This window comes from Humulus lupulus, chromosome 1 (genome assembly GCF_963169125.1).
Source record: "Humulus lupulus chromosome 1, drHumLupu1.1, whole genome shotgun sequence".
Lineage (NCBI taxonomy): Eukaryota > Viridiplantae > Streptophyta > Magnoliopsida > Rosales > Cannabaceae > Humulus > Humulus lupulus.
The window spans coordinates 110,161,989-110,183,175 of record NC_084793.1 but is presented as its reverse complement, the minus strand read 5'-3'; the positions used below and the strand labels follow the sequence as shown (position 1 = coordinate 110,183,175).

At 41.8% G+C, this 21,187-nt stretch overlaps 1 protein-coding gene across 1 annotated transcript; it reads right to left on the bottom strand.

Annotated features, from left to right (window-relative positions):
• Positions 1-11,476: 11,476 nt before the first annotated feature.
• On the bottom strand, positions 11,477-12,762 carry LOC133796893 (protein IRX15-LIKE-like). Its single transcript, XM_062234588.1, has one exon. It carries the CDS (start codon positions 12,615-12,617, stop codon positions 11,643-11,645), a length of 975 nt encoding a protein of 324 aa, XP_062090572.1. The 5' UTR covers positions 12,618-12,762; the 3' UTR covers positions 11,477-11,642.
• Positions 12,763-21,187: the final 8,425 nt, after the last annotated feature.

The following is a 21,187-nucleotide window of genomic DNA, read 5'->3' as shown; positions in this document are numbered from 1 at the left end:
ATAGCCAAGACGCCTTGAAAAAAGCCAACGATGCCCGGGAGAAATTCAGGGAAAGTGCCAAGCTCGTCACTCAAGAATGCAAGCAGCTTGGATTTGATCTGACCGCCAGCAGGGAGGAGACGGCGAAGCTTAAGGAGCAAGTGCAGGAGCTCGAGGAGGAAGGGGCCAAGAATTTGAAGAAGTACAAGGAAGCCACCAACCTCTACTTCTACGAGTTCTGGAAGCACAACCGGGAGGCCAACTTCGACTACTTGTCCGAGCGGTTGAGGAGGACTCTGATGGCGCAATGTGCCATCCGGTTGGAAAAAGAGGAGAAGGCCAAGGCACCTGCCGTTGACACTGAAGCTGGTCCTCCTACCGACCAAAGCACTCCTCCCAATCCCCAAGATCCTCCTGCTCCTCAGTGATATATATTTTTTTTTCTTTTGTTTCGTTTGTATGACCCACGAGTCGTATTGTAAAGATAATTTGGTTTCTATTGCTGCGAGGGCAGCTCTTTTACTTTTAATTAAACAATTACATCCGAGCAGTACTGCTCACGGTGTAACAGAATGCCTTTTGATACTATAATATTTTTGCCTATTATAGCATCTGTTCGTATGACCGAACTTAGCATAGTACTTTGGTTTAATTTATCAAAATATAAATTTTGAAAAATACTCTAAGTACCGTAGCATGCTTTCACTTATTTTGTTCATGTGTTTACATACTTATTGGTATGCTTTGCTATCGATGTACCTTATATGCCCCCCAAGTGATCGAGGAGCTTTTAGGTCCTTGATCACTTGCCTTGACCACAACCTGTGTGAACATTACTGCTCGATAGGAAACGTAAGACTTGTAATACAGCAAAACAACACACGTAATGAACAAATACTTCTAAAAATAAATTTACAAAAGTTGGCAAGAATGACTGGCTGCGCATAGTCCCTTATAATCTCATATTAAAAATGGACTAAACGTGTCTTTACGAGTGATCTTAAAAAAAGATCTTACATTTATAAGCGATTAGCCATACAACGTGGCTAACCCTTTTTCGAAACTTGTAAAAAGTAAAAATTAATACAAGCCAGTCCTTTAAAAAGGACTGTTTATTGGTAGTACTTGCACAGGTGTTCACCGTTCCAATAGCATGGAACGAGATCTCCATTTAAGCGTGCAAGCTTGTAGGTGCCCGGGTGAAGGACTTCTTCAATCTGATAAGGTCCTTCCCAATTTGGTCCGAGCACTCTAGCAGTGGGGTCACGGGTATTCAAGAAAACTCGTCGTAGCACTAGGTCACTGACGTTGAATTTCCTTTCTTTCACCTTTGAGTTAAAATACCGGGCGACCTTTTGCTGGTACGCAGCAACTCGGAGTTGGGCTTTTTCTCATATCTCCTCAATTGAGTCTAGGGACTCCATCATTAGTTGGCTATTCTGGTTATGGTCGTATGTAATGCGTCAGTGTGAGGGGGGATCTAACTCGATAGGTAACATAGCCTCATACCCGAATGCTAAGGAAAACGGGGTATGACCTGTCACTGTTCGATGAGAAGTTCTATACGACCAGAGTACTTCAGGCAACTGTTCTGGACATGCTCCTTTAGCATCTTCAAGTCTTTTCTTCAGGGTGTCCTTGAGCGTTTTATTCACTGCTTCGACCTGCCCATTTGCTTGCAGATGTGCGACTGAAGAAAAACTTTTAATGATCCCGTGTCTTTCGCAGAAGTTTGTGAATAAGTCACTGTCAAACTGGGTGCCGTTGTCTGAGAAAATTTTTCGAGGCAAGCCATATTGGCAAACAATGTTCTTGATGATGAAGTCAAGAACTTTCTTGGTCATTATGGTAGCGAGTGGCTCAGCTTCGGCCCATTTGGTGAAGTAGTCGACTGCTACAACTGCGTACTTTACTCCGCCTTTTCCCGTTGGCAGGGATCTAATTAAGTCTATACCCCATACTGCGAAAGGCCAAGGACTCTGCATCTGTTTTAACTCGTTGGGAGCTGCGCGTGGGATCTTGGAAAATCTTGACACTTGTCGCATTTCCGCACAAACTCCATTGAGTCTTCGTTCATAGTCGGCCAGAAATAGCCCTGCCTCAGAATCTTTTTCGCCAAACTTTGCCCCCCAGCGTGATCCCCGCAGAAGCCTTCATGTACTTCCCTCATCAGCTCCTTAGCTTTCTCTGGTGTAATACATCTGAGCAATGGCATGGAATATCCCCTTCGGTACAGGACACCATCGACCAGTATATATCTAGCAGCCTGCCTTTGAAGAGTTCTGGCTTTGTTCCTATCTGCCAGTAGTACACCATTTGTAAGATACTCCAAGTAAGGCGCCATCCATGTGTCTCCCATCGGGATTTCCATACTGGTTTCATTCGCTCGTATGCTTGGCACGCTCAATCTTTCTACTGGCACAATATTCAAAGTGTCAGCGTCTTTCGCGCTTGCGAGTTTGGCTAAGGCATCTGCGTTCGAATTCTGATCCCGGGGTATTTGCTGGAGGGTATATTTCTTGAACTGGGCCAACAGATCTTTAGTTTTGTTCAAGTAGGCCACCATTTTGAGGCCTCGTGCTTGATATTCCCCTAGAACCTGATTCACTACCAGCTGTGAATCACTGTAAATATCCAGCACCTTTATACTCATGTCTTTTGCCATTCTTAATCCAGCGAGGAGTGCTTCGTATTCAGCTTCATTATTCGACGCTGTGAAATCAAACCTAATGGCGCAGTGAAATCGATGCTTCTCTGGTGTTATCAAGATCACTCCTGCTCCCGCGTGAGACTCGTTGGACGATCCATCTGTGAATAACTTCCACGAAGGAGTTTCATCTTGGGGCCCAGGGGCACTAAGGTTTTCGCACTGCTCGTTGTCTGGGAGTTCGGTGAACTCCGCAATAAGATCAGCCAAGACTTGTCCTTTTACTGCTGTTCGCGGTGAATATGTAATATCGAACTGTCCAAGTTCGACTGCCCATTTTAATAAACGCCCAGCCGCCTCTGGTTTTTGGAGGACTTGGCGAAGGGGCTGATCAATTAAGACTGTAATGGGATGGGCTTGGAAGTAAGGACGTAGCTTCCTTGAGGCCAAGATTAAACAATAAGCTAATCTTTCGATGGAGGGATATCTCAGTTCTGCTCCGATTAGCCTCTTGCTTACATAGTAAACCACCTTTTGTACGCCTCCTTCCTCTCATACTAGTATCGTACTAGCATCTGCCTCAGTGATCGCCAGGTAAATGAACAAAGTTTCTCCTTCGGTAGGCTTTGATAAAATAGGAGGCTGTGCCATATGGGCTTTTAAGGCCTGAAAAGCTTGCTCGCAGTCTCCTTTCCATTCAAACACTTTGTTGCCTCTAAGTAGATTGAAGAATGGGACGCATTTATCCGTTGACTTGGAAATTAATCTACTTAGGGCTGCAATTCTCCCAGTTAAACTTTGTACATCCTTGATCTTCTCTGGCGATTTCATGTCGATCAGGGCTTTTATCTTGTCGATCAGGGATTTTATCTTGTCGGGGTTGGCCTCGATGCCTCTTGAATTAACGATGAACCCCAAAAATTTCCCTGATCCAACTCCGAAGGAACATTTGAGAGGATTTAGTTTCATCTGGTACTTGTTCAATACATTGAAACATTCTTGTAAATCCTTCACATGTCCTTCTGCTTTTTTTGACTTTACCAGCATGCCGTCCACGTACACCTCCATGTTTACTCCGATTAAATATTTAAACATGTGGTTAACCAATCGCTGGTAAGTCGCACCTGCGTTTTTCAGTCCGAAGGGCATCACTTTATAACAGTATAATCCTGTATCGGTCCGAAAGCTGGTGTGATCCTCATCAGGGGGATGCATACTAATCTGATTGTAACCTGAGTATGCATCCATGAAGGATAGGATCTCATGTCCGGCAGTAGCATCGACCAGCTGGTCAATCCTTGGGAGCGGGAAGCAATCCTTTGGGTAGGCTTTATTGAGGTCTGTGAAATCCACACAGGTTCGCCATTTGTCGTTAGGCTTGGGAACCAGCACTGGATTAGAGACCCACGATGGATAAAATGCCACCCTGATGAACCCATTCTCCTTTAATCTTTCAACTTCTTATTTTAAGGCTCTCGACCGATCCTTATCGAGCAGCCTTTTTTTCTGTTGCACGGGTGGAAAACTCTTGTCTATGTTCAGGACATGGCTGATAACTGCAGGATCTATCCCAGCCATGTCTTTGTGCGACCAAGCAAAGACTTCTTGGTTCTTCCGCAAAAATTCCACCAGTGCATGCTTCGTGGTTTGTTCTAAGTTTTTCCCGACTTTCACGACTCTGGTTGGGTCTTCTTCGTCAAGTTGGACCTCTTCCAGGTCCTCGACGGGTCCAACATTTTCCTCAAAATCCCCAAAGCGAGGATCTAAATCTCCATCCTCACTTTGGGAAACACACTATTTGGTGACTTTTTCACCGGATTGGGCTTGTGTATCAATAGCCATCTGCAACCTATCTGGGGGACTGCTCTTTGATGTTCCATTCTTCGCCTTCATGACTGAGGCATTGTAGCACTCCCTGACCTCCCTCTGGTTTCCTAACACGCGTCCTACCCCTGCATCCGTCGGGAATTTCATGGCTAAGTGCCATATGGAAGTGACGGCTCGAAGATCAACCAGTATAGATCTTCCAATGACTGCATTGTACGCCGAGGGACAATCGACTACTATGAAAGTAGCGAGTAATGTCTTGGTAGCAGGTGCTGTATCTGCTGTCACTGGAAGTCTGATTGACCCCGCTGGGGCGAGTCCCTCACCGGAGAAGCCGTATATTGTTTGGTTGCAGGGTTCCAAGTCCTCAACGGACAACTTCATGCGTTCCAGCAAAGATTTATACAGGATGTTCACTGAACTCCCTGTGTCAACTAGCACTCTTTTTACCATCATATTGGCCATTTGGATATCCACGACCAGCGGATCGGAATGTGGGAACCGGACATGCCGGGCGTCGCTATCTGAGAAGGTTATCTCGCCCTCTTCTGACCGAGCCTTTTTCGGTGCGCGGTCATCCACAGTCAACATCTCGATGTCCTGGTTGTGGCGCAGATTCCGAGCATATCATTCTCTGGCCTTTCCGCTGTTTCCCGCGAGGTGCGGGCCTCCACAGATGGTCAACAATGTGCCAGTTACGGGATCAGGCGGCGAGCGTTGGCACGTGGGCGCTTGCTCGTTGCCACCTGGAGCTTCTCATTGGGAATTTCCCGAGGCCTGTATATACCTTCTCAAGTGTCCTTGTCTAATAAGGAACTCGATCTCATCCTTCAGCTGGTTGCATTCGTTGGTATCATGTCCGTAGTCGTTATGATAACGACAGAACTTGGTAGTATCTCTTCTCAAGATATCCTTTCGAATGGGGGCCGGTTTCTTATAAGGCACACTGGAACTCGTGGCCTGATAAACCTCTCCCCGAGACTCAATAAGGGCAGTATAGTTAGTGAACCGAGGTTCATAACGATTACCCTTGGCTCATTTATTGTCAGAGGTGGAAGGCTCATTGTGCTGCCGTTTCCCCCCATTCTTGCCATTGCCATTGCAGTTCCCGTTGCCTTTGCCGTTGGGCTTCGACCCATTGGCGGCTTTGGCGGGTTCGGCAGTCCCCTTGTCCTTGCCTGGGGGCTTCCCTTCATTGGCGATGTCATCTTTGAGCTTGATATATCAATCAGCTCGATCCAAAAATTCCTGGGTAGTTTTGACCCCATGTTTTCTGAGGCTGTCCCAGAGAGGCGTCCGGCACTTAACCCCCGCGGTTATGGCCATCATTTTTCCTTCGTCTCCCACTGTTTTCGCTCCAGCAGCTGCGCGCATAAAGCGCTGGACGTAGTCCTTTAGTGGTTCTCCGTCTTGCTAGCGTATTTCAACCAGCAGATTTACCTCAGTCAGGTGCACACGACCCGCATAGAACTATCCGTAAAATTCTTTCACGAACATTTCCCAGGAAACTATACTTGCAGGAGGGAATTTGAAAAACCACTCCTGTGCGGCATCAGAAAGTGTTGCAGGGAAGATCCTGCACCGAGCGTCTTCGGACACTTTTTGAATGTCCATTTGCATCTCAAACTTGTTGACATGAGATACCGGGTCACCATACCCGTCAAAGTTCGGAAGCGTAGGCATCTTAAACTTGCTAGGAGTTTCTGCCATAGCTATCCTCTGGACGAAAGGAGTGCCCTTTCTCCTATCGTGGTCGATATAAGATGTTCTTCCCCCGACCAGCTGCTGCACTACCTGGTTGAGGGCATCTATCTGGGCCTGCACGGCGCCAGGAATCGCCAGGGCCTCTGGTGCTGGAGGGATGTAGTCGTCGTGCCGCTCCCGGCAATTGTTGAGTACGTCTCTTAAATCCTCGTCTCTCCTCCGCTGCTCGCTAGCTCTAAGCTGGTTGAAGATGTTATTTTGTCTGGGTTGCCCCCCAGCGTCCCGTCTTTCGGGTTGGTCATCCCTAGGTGGCAGGCTTCTGCCCACACCTCTTTCTTCATTCCTCCAACCGGCATTTCCCCTGCCTGAGTCGGCTTCATTATAACCATGGTCGTCTCTAAATCTTGATTGGCTATGGTGGGATCGACTGTTCCCTCGGTTGCCTTCCCGAGCTGGGACCTCCGGAGCGTTAGAGGGTGGCCTACGTTGGTCGGTAGGTCCCCATGCATTATCATGCCGAGGGGGGCCTCGGATCGCAGAGCCTGACTCTGAGTTCCTCCTGTTACCAGGAGGACGCTGTCCTCTGCTTGGAGGGTTTGGCTCGTCGCCCCTATGGCGTCTAGGACTGCGAGGCGGCTGCCCGGCCCTATTCTGCCTCTGTTGCAGGGGGTTGCCGCGACCAGCTTGGGATAGAGGCTGTGCTGCAGGGTCCCTTAGCGAGACATCGTCCTGAGGCATCGGTGGATGCTCGGGCCTTTGTGGGCTTGAGGGCTGGATAGGCGGGCTAGGATTAGGACCCCTTTGTGGCGGCCCATTCACAGGTTGATCAGGCTGCGAGGCAGGTGCAGCCTGGTTCCTAGCCAGTTGTAGAGCTGCTTCTAGGGCTGCCATGGCCTCCCTCTGGCGATGGTCCATCTCCGCCTGCCTTTCACTCAGTTCCAGGCGCTGCCGTTCAATTTCCTGCTGCTGCCGTGCCATAATTTCGGCAACACTTTCCTGGCTGGCCTTCAGATTGACCAGTTCATCCTACAATACCCCCAGGGTATTCTTCAGCGTCTCGGGATCCATTTCTTCCTCATCAAATTCCAAATGTGGCTCATCCTCAGTCACGTTTGGAGGAGGAGGAGGCGGGTGAGATGGTGCAACGCCGGCCGCCTGTCAAGTTTTCTTGGTAGTTTTCGCCATCGATCTTTCAACGATAATGTATCAAGCTCTCAATGAAAGCACTAAAATGTTGACCCTGATTTTGGCCAACTGACACGAAGTCAAATATGCTTGATGTAGAGAAATACATTGAAATGAATGTGATGACAAAAACAATAAAGAACACAAGAGTTTACAGTGGTTCGGCCCCAGGATCTGGTAACAATCTACATCCACTTGAATTGTTATTGATATAGGATTCAAAGGAGTGATCAAAGAACTAGGGTTCAATGAGTTTCACCAACCTCTGAGCAAGACAATATATCAAAAATAAGAACTCTAATCTCCGATAATCAGAAAGCAAAATAGTCATCATCCCTTGAGCTATCTTTCTCTATTTATAGGCTCAAGGAAGATTTACATTAATTTGTTACAGATATTATTTCCTAAATAATCAGATACTCAGGAAATCATGGGAGATAATTTCGGATTCTATCATAACTGCCTAAGATTTCCTCTGTGTATAGCATGCGTACGACCAGACTGGTCGTATATAGAGATCGAACGTTGTGACAATAGATGCCTTCCTGGTCGATAGTTGAGCACGAATTCTGCCAGAAGTCAGTCACGTGTATTAAATGTTTGCCATGTCATCCATGCCCGTTTTTTGGATAACAAATTTTATGAGGTGTCTTTGGTTGGCTTCCCCGTGGGGAAAGGTTCCTAGGCAACCAAGAAAAACCAACTATACTGAATGGCTTTAAGAAATTTGGAAAGACATTGAGAAGGGTCGTATGGATGAGGGATTTCTAATTCTTGCTTCTCTTATTGTGGACAATATCTGGCAATGCAAAAATGAGACAATACACATGAATGTGCAACCAAATATCCATAATACTCTGAGAGAGATACAACACTCCTTCATAGAGTTTAAGGAGGCTCTATTGCATAATCCCAGCACACTGACAAACCCGAAAGAATGGAGTCCTCCTCCTCATGGATGGATAAAGATTATGTAGATCTCATTTATACAAGTCTATATGCATGCTCCCTATTGCACAAAATAACATACAATAGAAAACATAAATACATGCATAAAACTGATTTTCATACAGAGATTCGTAAATATAATAATACAACCATTAGAGTACTTACAAGATGCGTAGCGGAACAATGACTACACTCTTTGGATTCCCTAACATTTTGTCATTGTTTAATGCTAGGTATTGCAAGGAATCCAAACCGCTTTGAAACAAGACCACAATCTTCCAAGTCTTTCTCTAAAACAACCAAGTGTTTGTGTGGGCAAGTCTCAACACATGAGAAGAGAATTCCTAGAGAGAAAATTAAGAAAGAGTGGGCGGCTAGGTATAGAATATTAGTAGTGAATTTTACCTTGTCAAATTTATCTTACCTAATGCATTCTATAACACTGGTATATATAGGCAGTTAGCTAGGACATAAATTAGGTTTTAGTTACCCATTTTATTTTAATTATTTAATAATTATAATTAATTAAATACTTGTCAAAATTGACCAATTATAATTTTGACATTTATTTAATTCATTTTATTAATATTAATACTAATTTATCAATATTAACAAAATTGTCTCAATTGGCTATAATACTCTCTTTTTGAGACTTTGCAATAAAAACCTCAAATTTTCTTCTATTTCTTTTCTAACAAAATATCAATAAATAATTTAACATTATTTATTTCCATTGAACTAGTCAATATGATATTTTTATAATTAATAATTAAATTAATTATTCAAGACTACTAGGTTTATTTTGATAAGAGATGTCATGGGAACCATGGATCCATGAACTCAAGCTTCAATAAGTTACCGTGAATTTATATATAACAAATAATCTTACTACCTTATTAATTCCTCGTGACTCCACTATAGACTTAGAATTGCACTCTTGAATTCATAGAACGTTTTACACTAAATGTAAATATGTTATCCATTGTTATAACTATAACCGTCATTCAATCCTTGATCTACAAATGAGATGGGTGAAAATTACCGTTTTACCCCTCATTGATATTTTATCCTTAGCTCCCATAAAGTTCTTTGTAAATGATATTTCCGTAAATTTAATTACAGAAATGAGTACTCTATCATTTAACACTTGAACCAAGCTATAAGGAAATCATTATTTCACTTCTTAAACAAAAGTTATAGATTTCATATTTATAATAAATATTCCTACTCAATTATACTACCAAATCTCCAATATGTAAGTATGAGCTAGTCTGTAGGGTAAGCTAGTAACGAACAAATCAAAAGACTTGAATAATACAATTAGCAGAATATTAATCACTAATAATTAAGATTGAATTGACTTATGGTCAACTTTGTGATATGATTAGATTAGATAATAACGATACTTACTTATGTTGTCAATAATCAATATCAGTCCAATCCGATAACAAAATACATCTGATCTTATCTACTTGGTCAATGTCTTGGATAAGATATCACACACCGAATGTGTAAGTAAATCATATCGTAGATTACGATATTAATGAAAATCCAATGCACTGACTTAATCTTAGGACTCGTTCTTTTAAACATATAATTACAATTATAATTCATTGTGACCTAGTCACTATAATTGTAATTATTTATATGTTCGAGATTTTATAAATATTTGTATTATTCAAATAATTATGTAATAAAACAAACAAACAATATGGTTGTCAAACTAAATAGATTTATAAAAGCATAAAACCCAACAAATTAGTGTTGATATGATGGACTGTGAAGACGACTGTGTCCTTAGAGCTGTGGCCCGCTCGAACTCATGAAATGCAATACGGGCTGCAACTAAGAGATCTTTGCACTGCACAATTGTAGTAGGGGAAGCCCTGGCAGGGATCTTTGCTATGCAGGTGGCAGCGGACAAAAAACATGATTACGTAGTAATTGAGGGAGACTCCAAGTTTGTTATCGACGCCTTTAGCGAGTCAATGGAATTGTGGGAGCTCTCCCATTTGGTGCCTGATGCTAGAAAGATTATTGTTTCTTTTTCGTGTTGTCATTTCCATATATCTCTAGACAATCAAACTACCTTGCCCATAACCTTGCTAAATGGACGATGGTCGAGGGTCAATTTGGTGAAGTCGACCTGAATTGTATCCCTACGAGAGTTTTATGTAATGACCAATCTTGGTCGAACTAAGTCAATGAAGTTATCAACGTTTTAGCCAAAAAAAAAAAGTGTTTTCTGTAATTTAACTAAAACATTGGAAAAAAATATTGGTATTGTAGTTTTATATCTTTTTCTTTTTCAGTAATGATTACAACGGGTGTGACTCATCTGAGCAATAATGTATCAGAAGTACTGGTCTTGCATTACTTAATTATCTTGTATGGATGAGATAATAAAAAAAAATGTTCCCAAACACAATTTTGTGAACATTGTTTAACACGTGAATATAGTAATTGCAAAATTTTGGGTACAAAATTCCTTTGTGTGAAACTTAATCTAAACTACTCTAGGTACGTAAACACACGCACCGACACATTCCAAATCAGGCCTAACGTACGCTTTAGTCACGTGCATCACGTGATCAGTTTAAACTTACGACTACTGTGTACGAGCGAGTTCTGGTCCTCTCCCAAAAAAGTTAGCCATCATCTCCATAATACACCCCAATTGCCCCACTCTCCCTACCTTCCTCCTCCTTTCACGCGCTTTTTTGCCAACTATTTCACGCCGTTGACATTCATACACAATGAAAGCGCGTGGAGAAATAAATGCTCCCCACAAAACAATTCACAATTCATTCTATCTGGATGGATCATAGTCTTTATCCACCGTCCGATCGACCGAAAATCTTACTTCCTGAATTCATGTCTATGGTCTCTTAACAGTTGTCACCGACACCTTCTTCTAGGTCTCTCTGCTTTCTAGGTTCTGAGAAAATACTGAAGAAACAAACTGGATAATTTTTTTGAAACTACTTATAAAATGGGGATGAAGCTGGTGGATGGGTTAGTACGATGAATGGCTCATCACAGTTAACTTAGTTTTTTTTTCTTCCTTAAATTGGTCAAACAGCCGCTAACTCAATTTAATAGTCGAATTAGAAGATTTCAAATGACTTTTTCTCTATTATTTTTTCTCACTAACCAAACAGACTGATTCGGTAAAAACAGTTGTCGTAAACACTTGAAACAGTACTTACCGCGTCCCCATTTTTTTTTTAAATATAATTTACAATGTAATTAAGAATAAATTTAGAGGCAAAAAAAAAACTATGTAATGTTACAATGGAAAACATAATTACAATTTCCCGTTTTGAAATAATCAATCGTCGTCGACGATAACTTAGCCGGACGACAAAGACGTCTTTGTCGGAGAAAACGATAACGTTGTCGAATTCGCACAAAATCTAGAACTCTGAGGCACCATTTTAGCCAAAACGAAATGCCCCAAAGAATCGATTGTCTCAACCAAATTCTCATCGCAGAGAAACTCTGCACTGAAAACCCTCTCTACCTGTCTCTCAAAATCGTGAACAAACACATGGGTCTTCGCTGCACCATCTCTCTTACTCCGGGCCAGAATTCCGGCCGTAAATATTGCGGACATCCGGCCGGGTGCCGCCGGAAAATATCCCCTTGGTCCATCAACGAGAATAACGTCCCAAGGGACTTGGTATATATGGTTGGGCAAATCGTTGATGCCCAGTTTACAATCTGAGAAGAGAAGGTTCTGAACCGGACGGCACTCATCATGGGCCTGAGATTTCGCCGCCGCGAGGAGGCTCGACGATTCCTTGACCTTCGTTGTGTATTGCACGTCGTAGGCCTCGATCCCCGGGTGGGACTGTTCAAATTTCGAAACGAGGAACTCGCTCTCGTCGAGGAGCACCGTGCGGCCGTTGTGGTTCAGGGCTTGCCAGAGAAGGGATTCGTGGGTGAGACCGAAGATGAGAAAGTTACAGCCGGAGGGGGCTGCGCCACAGTGGCGTAGTGCGGCAGCGATGGCGTTGATCTCGGCCGAGGTCATGGCAGCTCCGAAGCCAGTTGTGTTGGACATGGAAGCATAGTGGAGTAAGGCGTCGGCGACCGAGCGTGGGAGAGGGGCAGTAGAATCGACACCGCCGAAGGAGGATGAGGCATGGTTGCGGAGTGCTGCACCGGTGGGGATGGTGGAATTGAAGAGGGTTATAGTGAACGCTAAAGTGAAGAAGGTTACGAAGAAGATGAGCCAGAGTCGGTGGGAACCGCCACTAGGGTTTTGCTTGGCATGGATCGAGGGATGGAGAAGTATGAGCTTGGTGTTGGTATTGGTCTTCATTTTTGTTGAGAGAGAGAGAGAACGCGAGCGCCTACAGAAGGAGCTGCTTATGGAGAATTGAATTGTTAAAGTTGGAAGTCTACAACTTAGATGCTTCCCTCTCCCCCCTCTTTCTTTTTATTTTTTTATCAATATTATTATTTAAATGGTCGATTTGCTTTTAATTACTTACTTGGAATCAAGATGTTCGATATTAAAATAAAAAAAAATTTGTTTAATCTGTATGTGCTTGACTCATTTGATCATAATATGGTAAATAGAAACAGTTAAGGGGAAAATTAAGATGAGCAAGCTAGGGCCCGGCCGTTTGAAAGAGACAGAGAAATCACGGAAGATATTAATGGGAGTTGGACACGAATGCTAGATAGGTGGATGGAAGAGCGTGATGCCTTATAGTTGAGGGTCCCATTGGGTCTGGGCCAACTTAATGTTAGGGGATGGAGTGGGGGAATCTTTGCCCACCCAATTCCTTTATACGACGTAGTTTAATTATTATTAATTTTTGAAAAAAACGTCGTTCTATGTTTATCTCGTGTTTTTTGAATGTGAGGGTAGGGCCGTGCAAAATTTTTTACAACCCGTCCAACTTAAATAAACTGTCCAAATCAATCCGAATAAACCGCAAAAAAATGCAACCTGAATAAATCGACCAAAATTTAAACCGTTCAATTGTTACATTGGGCGAGTTGAAAATAATTATCAACCCGCCCAATATAACATAACCCGCCCAATTAAGAATTTATTATTTTTAATATATTCAAATAAATATATAAATTAATTAAGTTTTGTTTTAATTTTTTTTACTATAAATTTAAAATATTGTTTTAAGCTTAAAAATATAAACTTCGCACTATTAGTACTAGTATTTAAAAGAAAAAAAATTTAAAATTTAAAAAAAAAATATCACTTTTGTTTGGGCGGGTTGACCCGACCAACCCGCCCAAATTATTGGACGGGTTAAAAAAAAAATTTCTTAATTGGGCAAGTTACGGATCACTTTTACTAACCCGATTATGACATTGGACTGATAAAAATGCCTTGTAACCCGACCAACCCGCCCAATGCTCAGCCCTATGTGAGGGGTAGAAAAAATTGAATAGCCAAGAGACAAAATATTAATATGGCCAGACTGGAGTACCATACAAAAACACTACAAGAAAACGTAAATTAAATTCACGAAGAGCCCCTTTAAGCTTTGCTGGTTTTGAAATTTAAGTTCTAGGCAGTGAGCATTAATGACGCAATTTTTTATTTTTTATTTTTTATTTTGAAAGGAACAGAAAAAGTTCATAACTAATCATAACAGATGGGAACCACAAGAGGGTACCCTCCCCTTGGAGAACACCGGCATCAGGGCTAGAGACTCTAGCTTGCCTTGCCATGCCATTGGCTAAAACATTGTCCTTTCTACTAATGAACTGTAAACAACAAAACTCGAAACTAACAATCATCCTAGTGACTTCAGCATAAGAATTACTGATAGTCCAGTCAGGTGTCTCAGCTGAGGACTTCAAAGCATTAATTAAAATCAAACAGTCCGAAAAAATAGCAATCTTTCTCCAGCCTCTTTCTGCTGCCCACTTCAATGCCATTGAGATGGCCAACAACTCACCATAAATTGCGTTACTAGCTTACGTTCTTGATGTTTTTGCAGTCCAACTTGGTTTGTTGAACTCCATTGCCACTGTTGCTAATCCTACCCATTCGTTATACTTGGGACCAATAAGAATTCGACCAACACCACATTAAGCGTGTCGACTTCTTTGGTCGTGGCAAGCCTTGCCAGGGTGTCCGCATTTGAGTTTTTCTCTCGCGGAACTTATTCTATGGCATAGAATTCAAACTCCCGGAACGCCGCCTTAACTTTCTCCAAATAGGCTGTCATTTTAATGCCACGAGCCTGATATTTACCTAGGACCTAGTTAACAACTAACTGGGAATCACTATAGCAGTGAATGACCTTTGTCTTGAGCTCAGAAGCTATCCGGAGACCTGCTAATAGTGCTTCGTACTCAGCCTCATTATTTGAGGCTTCAAAGCTAAATCGTAACGCTGAATGAAAATGATTTCCCGTTGGAGTGATCGAAATGATTCCTGCCCCTGACCCATTCTCATTGGAAGATCCATTGACGTAAAGTCTCTACACCTCGCGAGCTGGAGTTATACCTTCCTCGTTGGTGATTTCCGTACATTAAACAATGAAATATGCTAAGGCCTGCCCTTTAATTGTCGTTCTTAGATGATAGGTGATCTCAAACAGTCTGAGTTTGATAGCCCATTTTAACAATCTCCCGGAGGCCTCAGGCTTAGATAATACTTGCCTTAATGGCTGATCAGTTAATACATGTATAGGATGTGCTTGGAAATAGGGTCAAAGCTTTCGAGATGCGTGTATTAGGCATAAAGCCAGCTTTTCCATTAACGGATATCTCGACTCTGCCCCCAGTAACCTTTTGCTGACATAGTGCACATGTTTTTGCACTCTCTTGTCCTCCCGAACAAGTACTGCAATGATGGCATGCTCGGTTGTGGCGAGGTATAAGTACAATATTTCCTCTATAATAGGCTTGGATAAGACTGGTGGCTCGGCAAGGTGATTCTTTAGATTTTGAAACGCGAGTTCACACTCGTCCGACAATTCAAATTTCTTTCCCCCTCTCAAAAGGTTAAAGAATAGGAGGCACCGATCTGTAGATTTCGAGATGAACCTACTTAGGGTTGTCATTCATCCAGTTAGGCTCTTGACATCTTTATATTTTTGAGGTGAGGGCATATCAATTTACGCCTTAATCTTATCGGGGTTTGCCTCTATGCCCAGAGCATTCACTATGAATCCGAGAAAAATTCCCGAGGATACTCCAAATGAGCATTTCTGTGGGTTAAGTCTCATATTGTATTTTCAGAGCACAGCGAAGCATTCAGCGAGATCATCCACATGGTTACAATTATGCTTGGATTTGACTAGCATATCGTCCACATAAACTTCCATGTTATTTCCTATCTGCTCAGCAAACATCCTATTCACCAGTATTTGGTATGTGGCTCCTGCGTTCTTGAGCCCGAAAGGCATTACATTGTAGCAATACAAACCTTTATCGGTCATGAAACTCGTATGTTCTTGGTCAGGCGCATGCATGATTATCTGGTTATATCAGAGCATGCATCCGTGAACAGAATGATTCCATGACCTGCAGTGGCATCTACGAGCTGATCGATTCGAGGCAAGGGAAAATAATTGTAACGTCTCAAATTACCTAATAAGGCTTAGAGCCTTGATTAGGGGGCTAGGATGAAAAATTATGGAAATTATGTGATTATGTGATATATATGTGTATCATTATATGATTATGTGAGTTATATTATAATATGACTTGATATGCATGTTTAGGTATATTTAATATGCATGTGGGCCCATTTCTGATTACAAGGGAAATTTTTGTAATTTGGCCCGTTATGGGTATATTTGGCATATATGTGATATATGTATGAGATCACATCATTATGTGGATATATTTAGGTTACTCGGCATGAGACGATCCTAGGGAGCAAGCTAGTGGGAAAGTCACAACGGGACCCACACTTGACTTGGAGTGAGTTAAAGGGCATATTGTGTATTTAGTACATCACCGAGTTATTGGGTAATTGGAGTAAATATTTGATGATATATTTGGAGTTAGTGAGATCAGCAGGGAATTCTGGGAATTTTGACTATTTTACCCTCGGGGGCATTTTTGGGACCCCGAGCCCTGGGATATGCTTAAGGTTACTTAAGTTCGAAGTAACCTGTCAGAAACAAATAATAAGAACGTTCAGTTCTCTCTCTCTCTCTCTCTCTCTCTCTCTCTCTCTCTCTCGTTCTCTTTTTGACGCCCGTTAGCATTTTTGAAGGAAACTCAAGTTTTAAGGCTCAAATTCAAGCAAGGTTAGAGTCATAAGGATTCTAGGGAAGATTAGGAGCTTGATAGCTGGAGGATTTAGCTGGGAAACGGCTTAATTGGAGGTAATATAAGGTTTATGTTTTAAGTATTTTGAGTTTTTAAGCTTTGATTGGATTTTACGTTTTGATGAGTTTTTAAATTGTTTGGAACTTGGGTTTTGGTTGTTTTGGGCTGTTGAGTTGATTAAGAACTTTGTTTTTGGGATTTGGATATGTTTGGATAGGTTTATGGAGGGTTTTTAAATGAGAAAAAAAAGAGAGGAAATGACTGGGTTCTAGGTCGAGCCGTGACTTTGTTCTTGGGCGTCGCGGCTCAGGCTTGAAGAAGGAGAAGCACGTGGCTGTTGGGCAATTTGGGCCGCGGCGCGAGGTGCAGGTAGAAAAGAGGTTGGACTTCTATCTTGGGCGGGCCGCAGCTTAGAGGCTTGGGGTCGTGAGACTTAAGGGGATTTTTTGCCAAAATGAGTTTTTAGTGATGGGAACTCAAACCTAAGGGCTCAGGATCGATCCTACTGCCTGGTTTAGTAGAATTCGACGTCCCGGAGGATAGGACTCGGTCCGGAAGCCTATGTTTACTCATTATTGATGGGATTCTATATTATGGTTGTGACTAGGATATCGCTAAGGCCTTGGAACCAGGATCGTGCTCAATGGTCGTTCATTGGTAACCTGTACCTGGACCAAAGGTAAGACTGCACCCAGTATGTGATACATGTGATTATGGCTTTGCCTGAATTATTGAATAGGGATATGAATAGGGCATGAACGCCTGAGAATATGCATGATTATGATTATGCTTGTGATTTTTGATTAAGCATGTTGAATGCTTTGTATTTGGATATCAGATATATGATACATGCCTGTCTGCATTATCTTATTGAGAAAGGCTTGACTTATGAGTCAAGGACGGCAATAACATGTTGATCGCTGGTCCTTTTGGTTAGGCTAACTAGGAGCGCATCATACGCTTGTTCGACCCAATGGTCGTGGAAAGCCCAGCGTCAGGTACAATAAACCAGTTCCAAGGCTGGTTATACAAAGTATAGGGAAATGGGCCCCAGGATGACTTATTAGTCCCATATCCTAGGGCTAGGCCCCAACATTGACTTATTAGTCAAGGACGACCCTGGCACGTTGAGTGTTGGTCGCAAAGCATTAACTTATTAGTCAAGGACGACCCTAGCACGTTGAGTGATGGTCGTAAAGCATTGACTTATTAGTCAATGACGACCCTAGCACGTTGAGTGCTGGTCGTAAAGCTTTGACTTATTAGTCAAAGACGGCCCTAGCACGTTGAGTGTTGGTCGTAAAGCATTGACTTATTATTCAATGATGACCTTAGCACGTTGAGTGTTGGTCATAAAGTATTGACTTATTAGTCAAGGATGGCAGTAGCGCACTGAGCGCTGGCCAATATGGTTATGTCTAACCAGGAGCGCATCATACGCTTAAGTGATCGCGAAAATTATGTACGCAAGTGCACGCAATCGATTCAAGTAATATAGATAGTAAATAAGATATCCTTCCCACAAGGACTATCAACCAATTACCAATAAGTGCTTTTAAATTTCTATTTGGCTATCGAAATTAGAATGATTTTTCAACTAAGACTTAAAATTAAAATAAACTTTGCAACAGAAAAAATAGATTGATTCAAGAATTTAAAAACCTAGGGTAATAATTTCATCAACTTTCCATTCTATTAATTTTACTAATCAGCTCTAAATTTCTTTCTTCCTATTCTAATTGCAAGTTAACATAAATCGATTCTTATTCTTTTTCAAGATATAAGATTTCAACCTATATGCAGGTTTTCTACATCTCTATGATAAACTTAAACATATAGCAGGCATTAAGCATAGAAACCTAATTACTACACAAGCCATACATGTACTTTCGTCCAACATGTAACCTATGTCTATATAACAATAGCATATTCAATTCTCATCTTTCAAATTTTGAATCAAAATCATAAATCAAGAAAATATCGATCGTGTATTTACTAGCATTAAGCAAACATTATATAGATTAGAATAAAGAAGAAGAATCAATAAAACATCATAATAAGATTAAATAGAAATCCAAGTGACTACATAAACCCTAGATAGAGATGTTTAGTTCATATCAGACACTATAACAATAACATTAAGATAATTGTTCATAGAAAATATCCTAAAGAATTAAGATGAAGAAGAAATCTAGAAAACAATAAACCAGAAAAAGAAATCTAGAAACAATAAAACCATGAGTCTTTTCTTAATCTAGGGATTTTAAAAACTAATCAGCTTCCCAAATTCACAGAATAATGTCAGTTAAATAGTTTTTCAATGCTCCCAACTGAAAATACCGTTTTGTCCTTCTAAAAGTGGCTTCAAATTTCAAAATCGCGTTGATAGCACTGTAGCGCTAGGTTTTGGGCGTTGTAGCGCTGATAACAGAGGCAAATTCCATCAAAAATTCGTGAACTAGCGTTGTAACGCTACAATCAGACTCCAAATAAATATCAACTAGTGCTGTAGGGCTAGGTTTGTAGCGCTACTTACAGAAACAAATGCCTTCAAAACAACAAATGAGCGCTATAACGCTACTATGCTAGTATTGGGGCACGAATCACAGTGGCGTAACTCGGACTCTTTGCCTCCAAAACAACTCAATTTTCTCCAAAATTGCTTCATTTTCTCCCACTTCTACTTCATTCACCTATTTTCATCATCTTAACATCAAAAACCTGAAACATGAACAAATAAGCATAAATATAAAATAGCTCTAAACTAATGAATACCTTCCTAAAAACTAGACCATAAACAAGACTAAAACTCGTTTGTCATTGATCGATCTATTGGTCATGAGAAAACTAGAGCGCCAAGTGCTGGGCCAGCTCCAAGGCTAGTTATATAGAGGATAGGGCAAAGGGCCCTGGGATGACTCATTAGTCTCATATCCTAGGACGATGAGCCAGTATGATTTATTGATCATGTATAAGGGCGTTGAGCCCCAGTATGATTCCATAATCATGTAATTTGGGCATTGGACCCCGGTATGATTCACTGATCGTTTATCTTGGGCTATTGGCCCATATTACGATGTAGTCATTTATATGGATGTTATGCATGCATGAGTAGGGTTATGACTGCTAGGCATGCTTATTATGATTTGGTAATATGTTATTAACTACTAAGGAGCATGTTTAAGTTTTCTTGCTGAGCCTTGGCTCACGGGTGCTATATGGTGCAGGTAAAGGGAAAAGAAAGTTGGACCATCCTTGAGTTGGAGAGCTTAGGTGACGATGTGTACATATGTGGCTGCTCAACCACCACGGCCGAGGGTTTAAAGAGGAACTAGGGTCAAACCCTATTTTGCTGCTTAGGTCGGCTAGTTGTAACTTTTCCATTGTAATTAACCTTTTAAATGTAATTTGGGATCCCATGTATGAGTTAAACATTTTGATGAAACAATTTTACTTTTGACCAAAAATTTTAACCCTAAACCGTTAATCACGTTTAGTTACACGGTTATGGCCAAATGACTCGTTTATCGAGTTTAGCACTATTTAAAATACACAGTGTAACGGTCCCTGAGTAGTAGGGCCTTACAACAATCCTTTGGACATGCCTTATTGAGGTCTGAATAATCAATGCAAGTTCTCCACTTGCCGTTGGGCTTCGAAACTAACACAAGATTGGCTATCCAATCAGGGTAGAAAGCATCCTGAATAAACCAATTTTCCTTCAGTCTTTCGTCCTCTTCTTTCAGGGATTTCTTCCTATCATCGTCTAGGAGTCTTCTTTTTTGTTGCTTTGGAAATAAGATTTTTTCTATGTTGAGTGCATGGCTTATAATACTTGGACTGATCCCAACCATATCCGAGTGCGACCATGCAAACACATCTTGATTTTCTCTCAGGAAGCGAATTAATTTATATTTCGTATCCTTGGAGAGGTTCTTCCCTATTTTTACCACTTTTGTGGTATCTTTCTCATCGAGCTCTACTTCCTCAATCTCCTTTATTGGTTCGAGATTAGCCCTATCCTCTTTTATTTTAGGATAGATTTATTCTTCGATTTCAAAGACAGACCCATTTATCTATTGGATAACAACAAGTGCTTGTGCACTTTTTTGGTTCTTCCCTCTCATGGAATGCTATAACATTCCCGAGCAGCGAGCTGGTCTCCATTCAGCATCCCAATGCCACCAGATGTCGGGAACTTGATGGCCAAATGCCTAATGGATGACACTGCCCCCAACCCGATCAGGGCTTGTCTCTCGAGCAACACGTTATAGGCAGATAGGGTGTCCACCACTATAAACTCCATCATCTTGGTCACCGAGACTGGATAGTCTCCCAAGGTTACTAAGAGCTCGATGGATCCCGTACTGGCTATCCCTTCTCTTGAAAATTCATACAACGTCGTTGCACAGGATTTCAAATCTCGAAGCCTGAGTCCCATCATTTCTAAAGTAGCCTTATAAAGGATGTTAACCAAGCTCCCATTATCTATCAGGACCCGACGCACCCTTTTGTTGGCGAGCTGGAGTGTGATGACCAGAGGGTCGTTGTGGGAAACTGGACGTGCGATGCATCCTCCTCTGTAAAAGTAATGGGTTGAGTTTCAACCCTTTGTTGTTTTAGAGC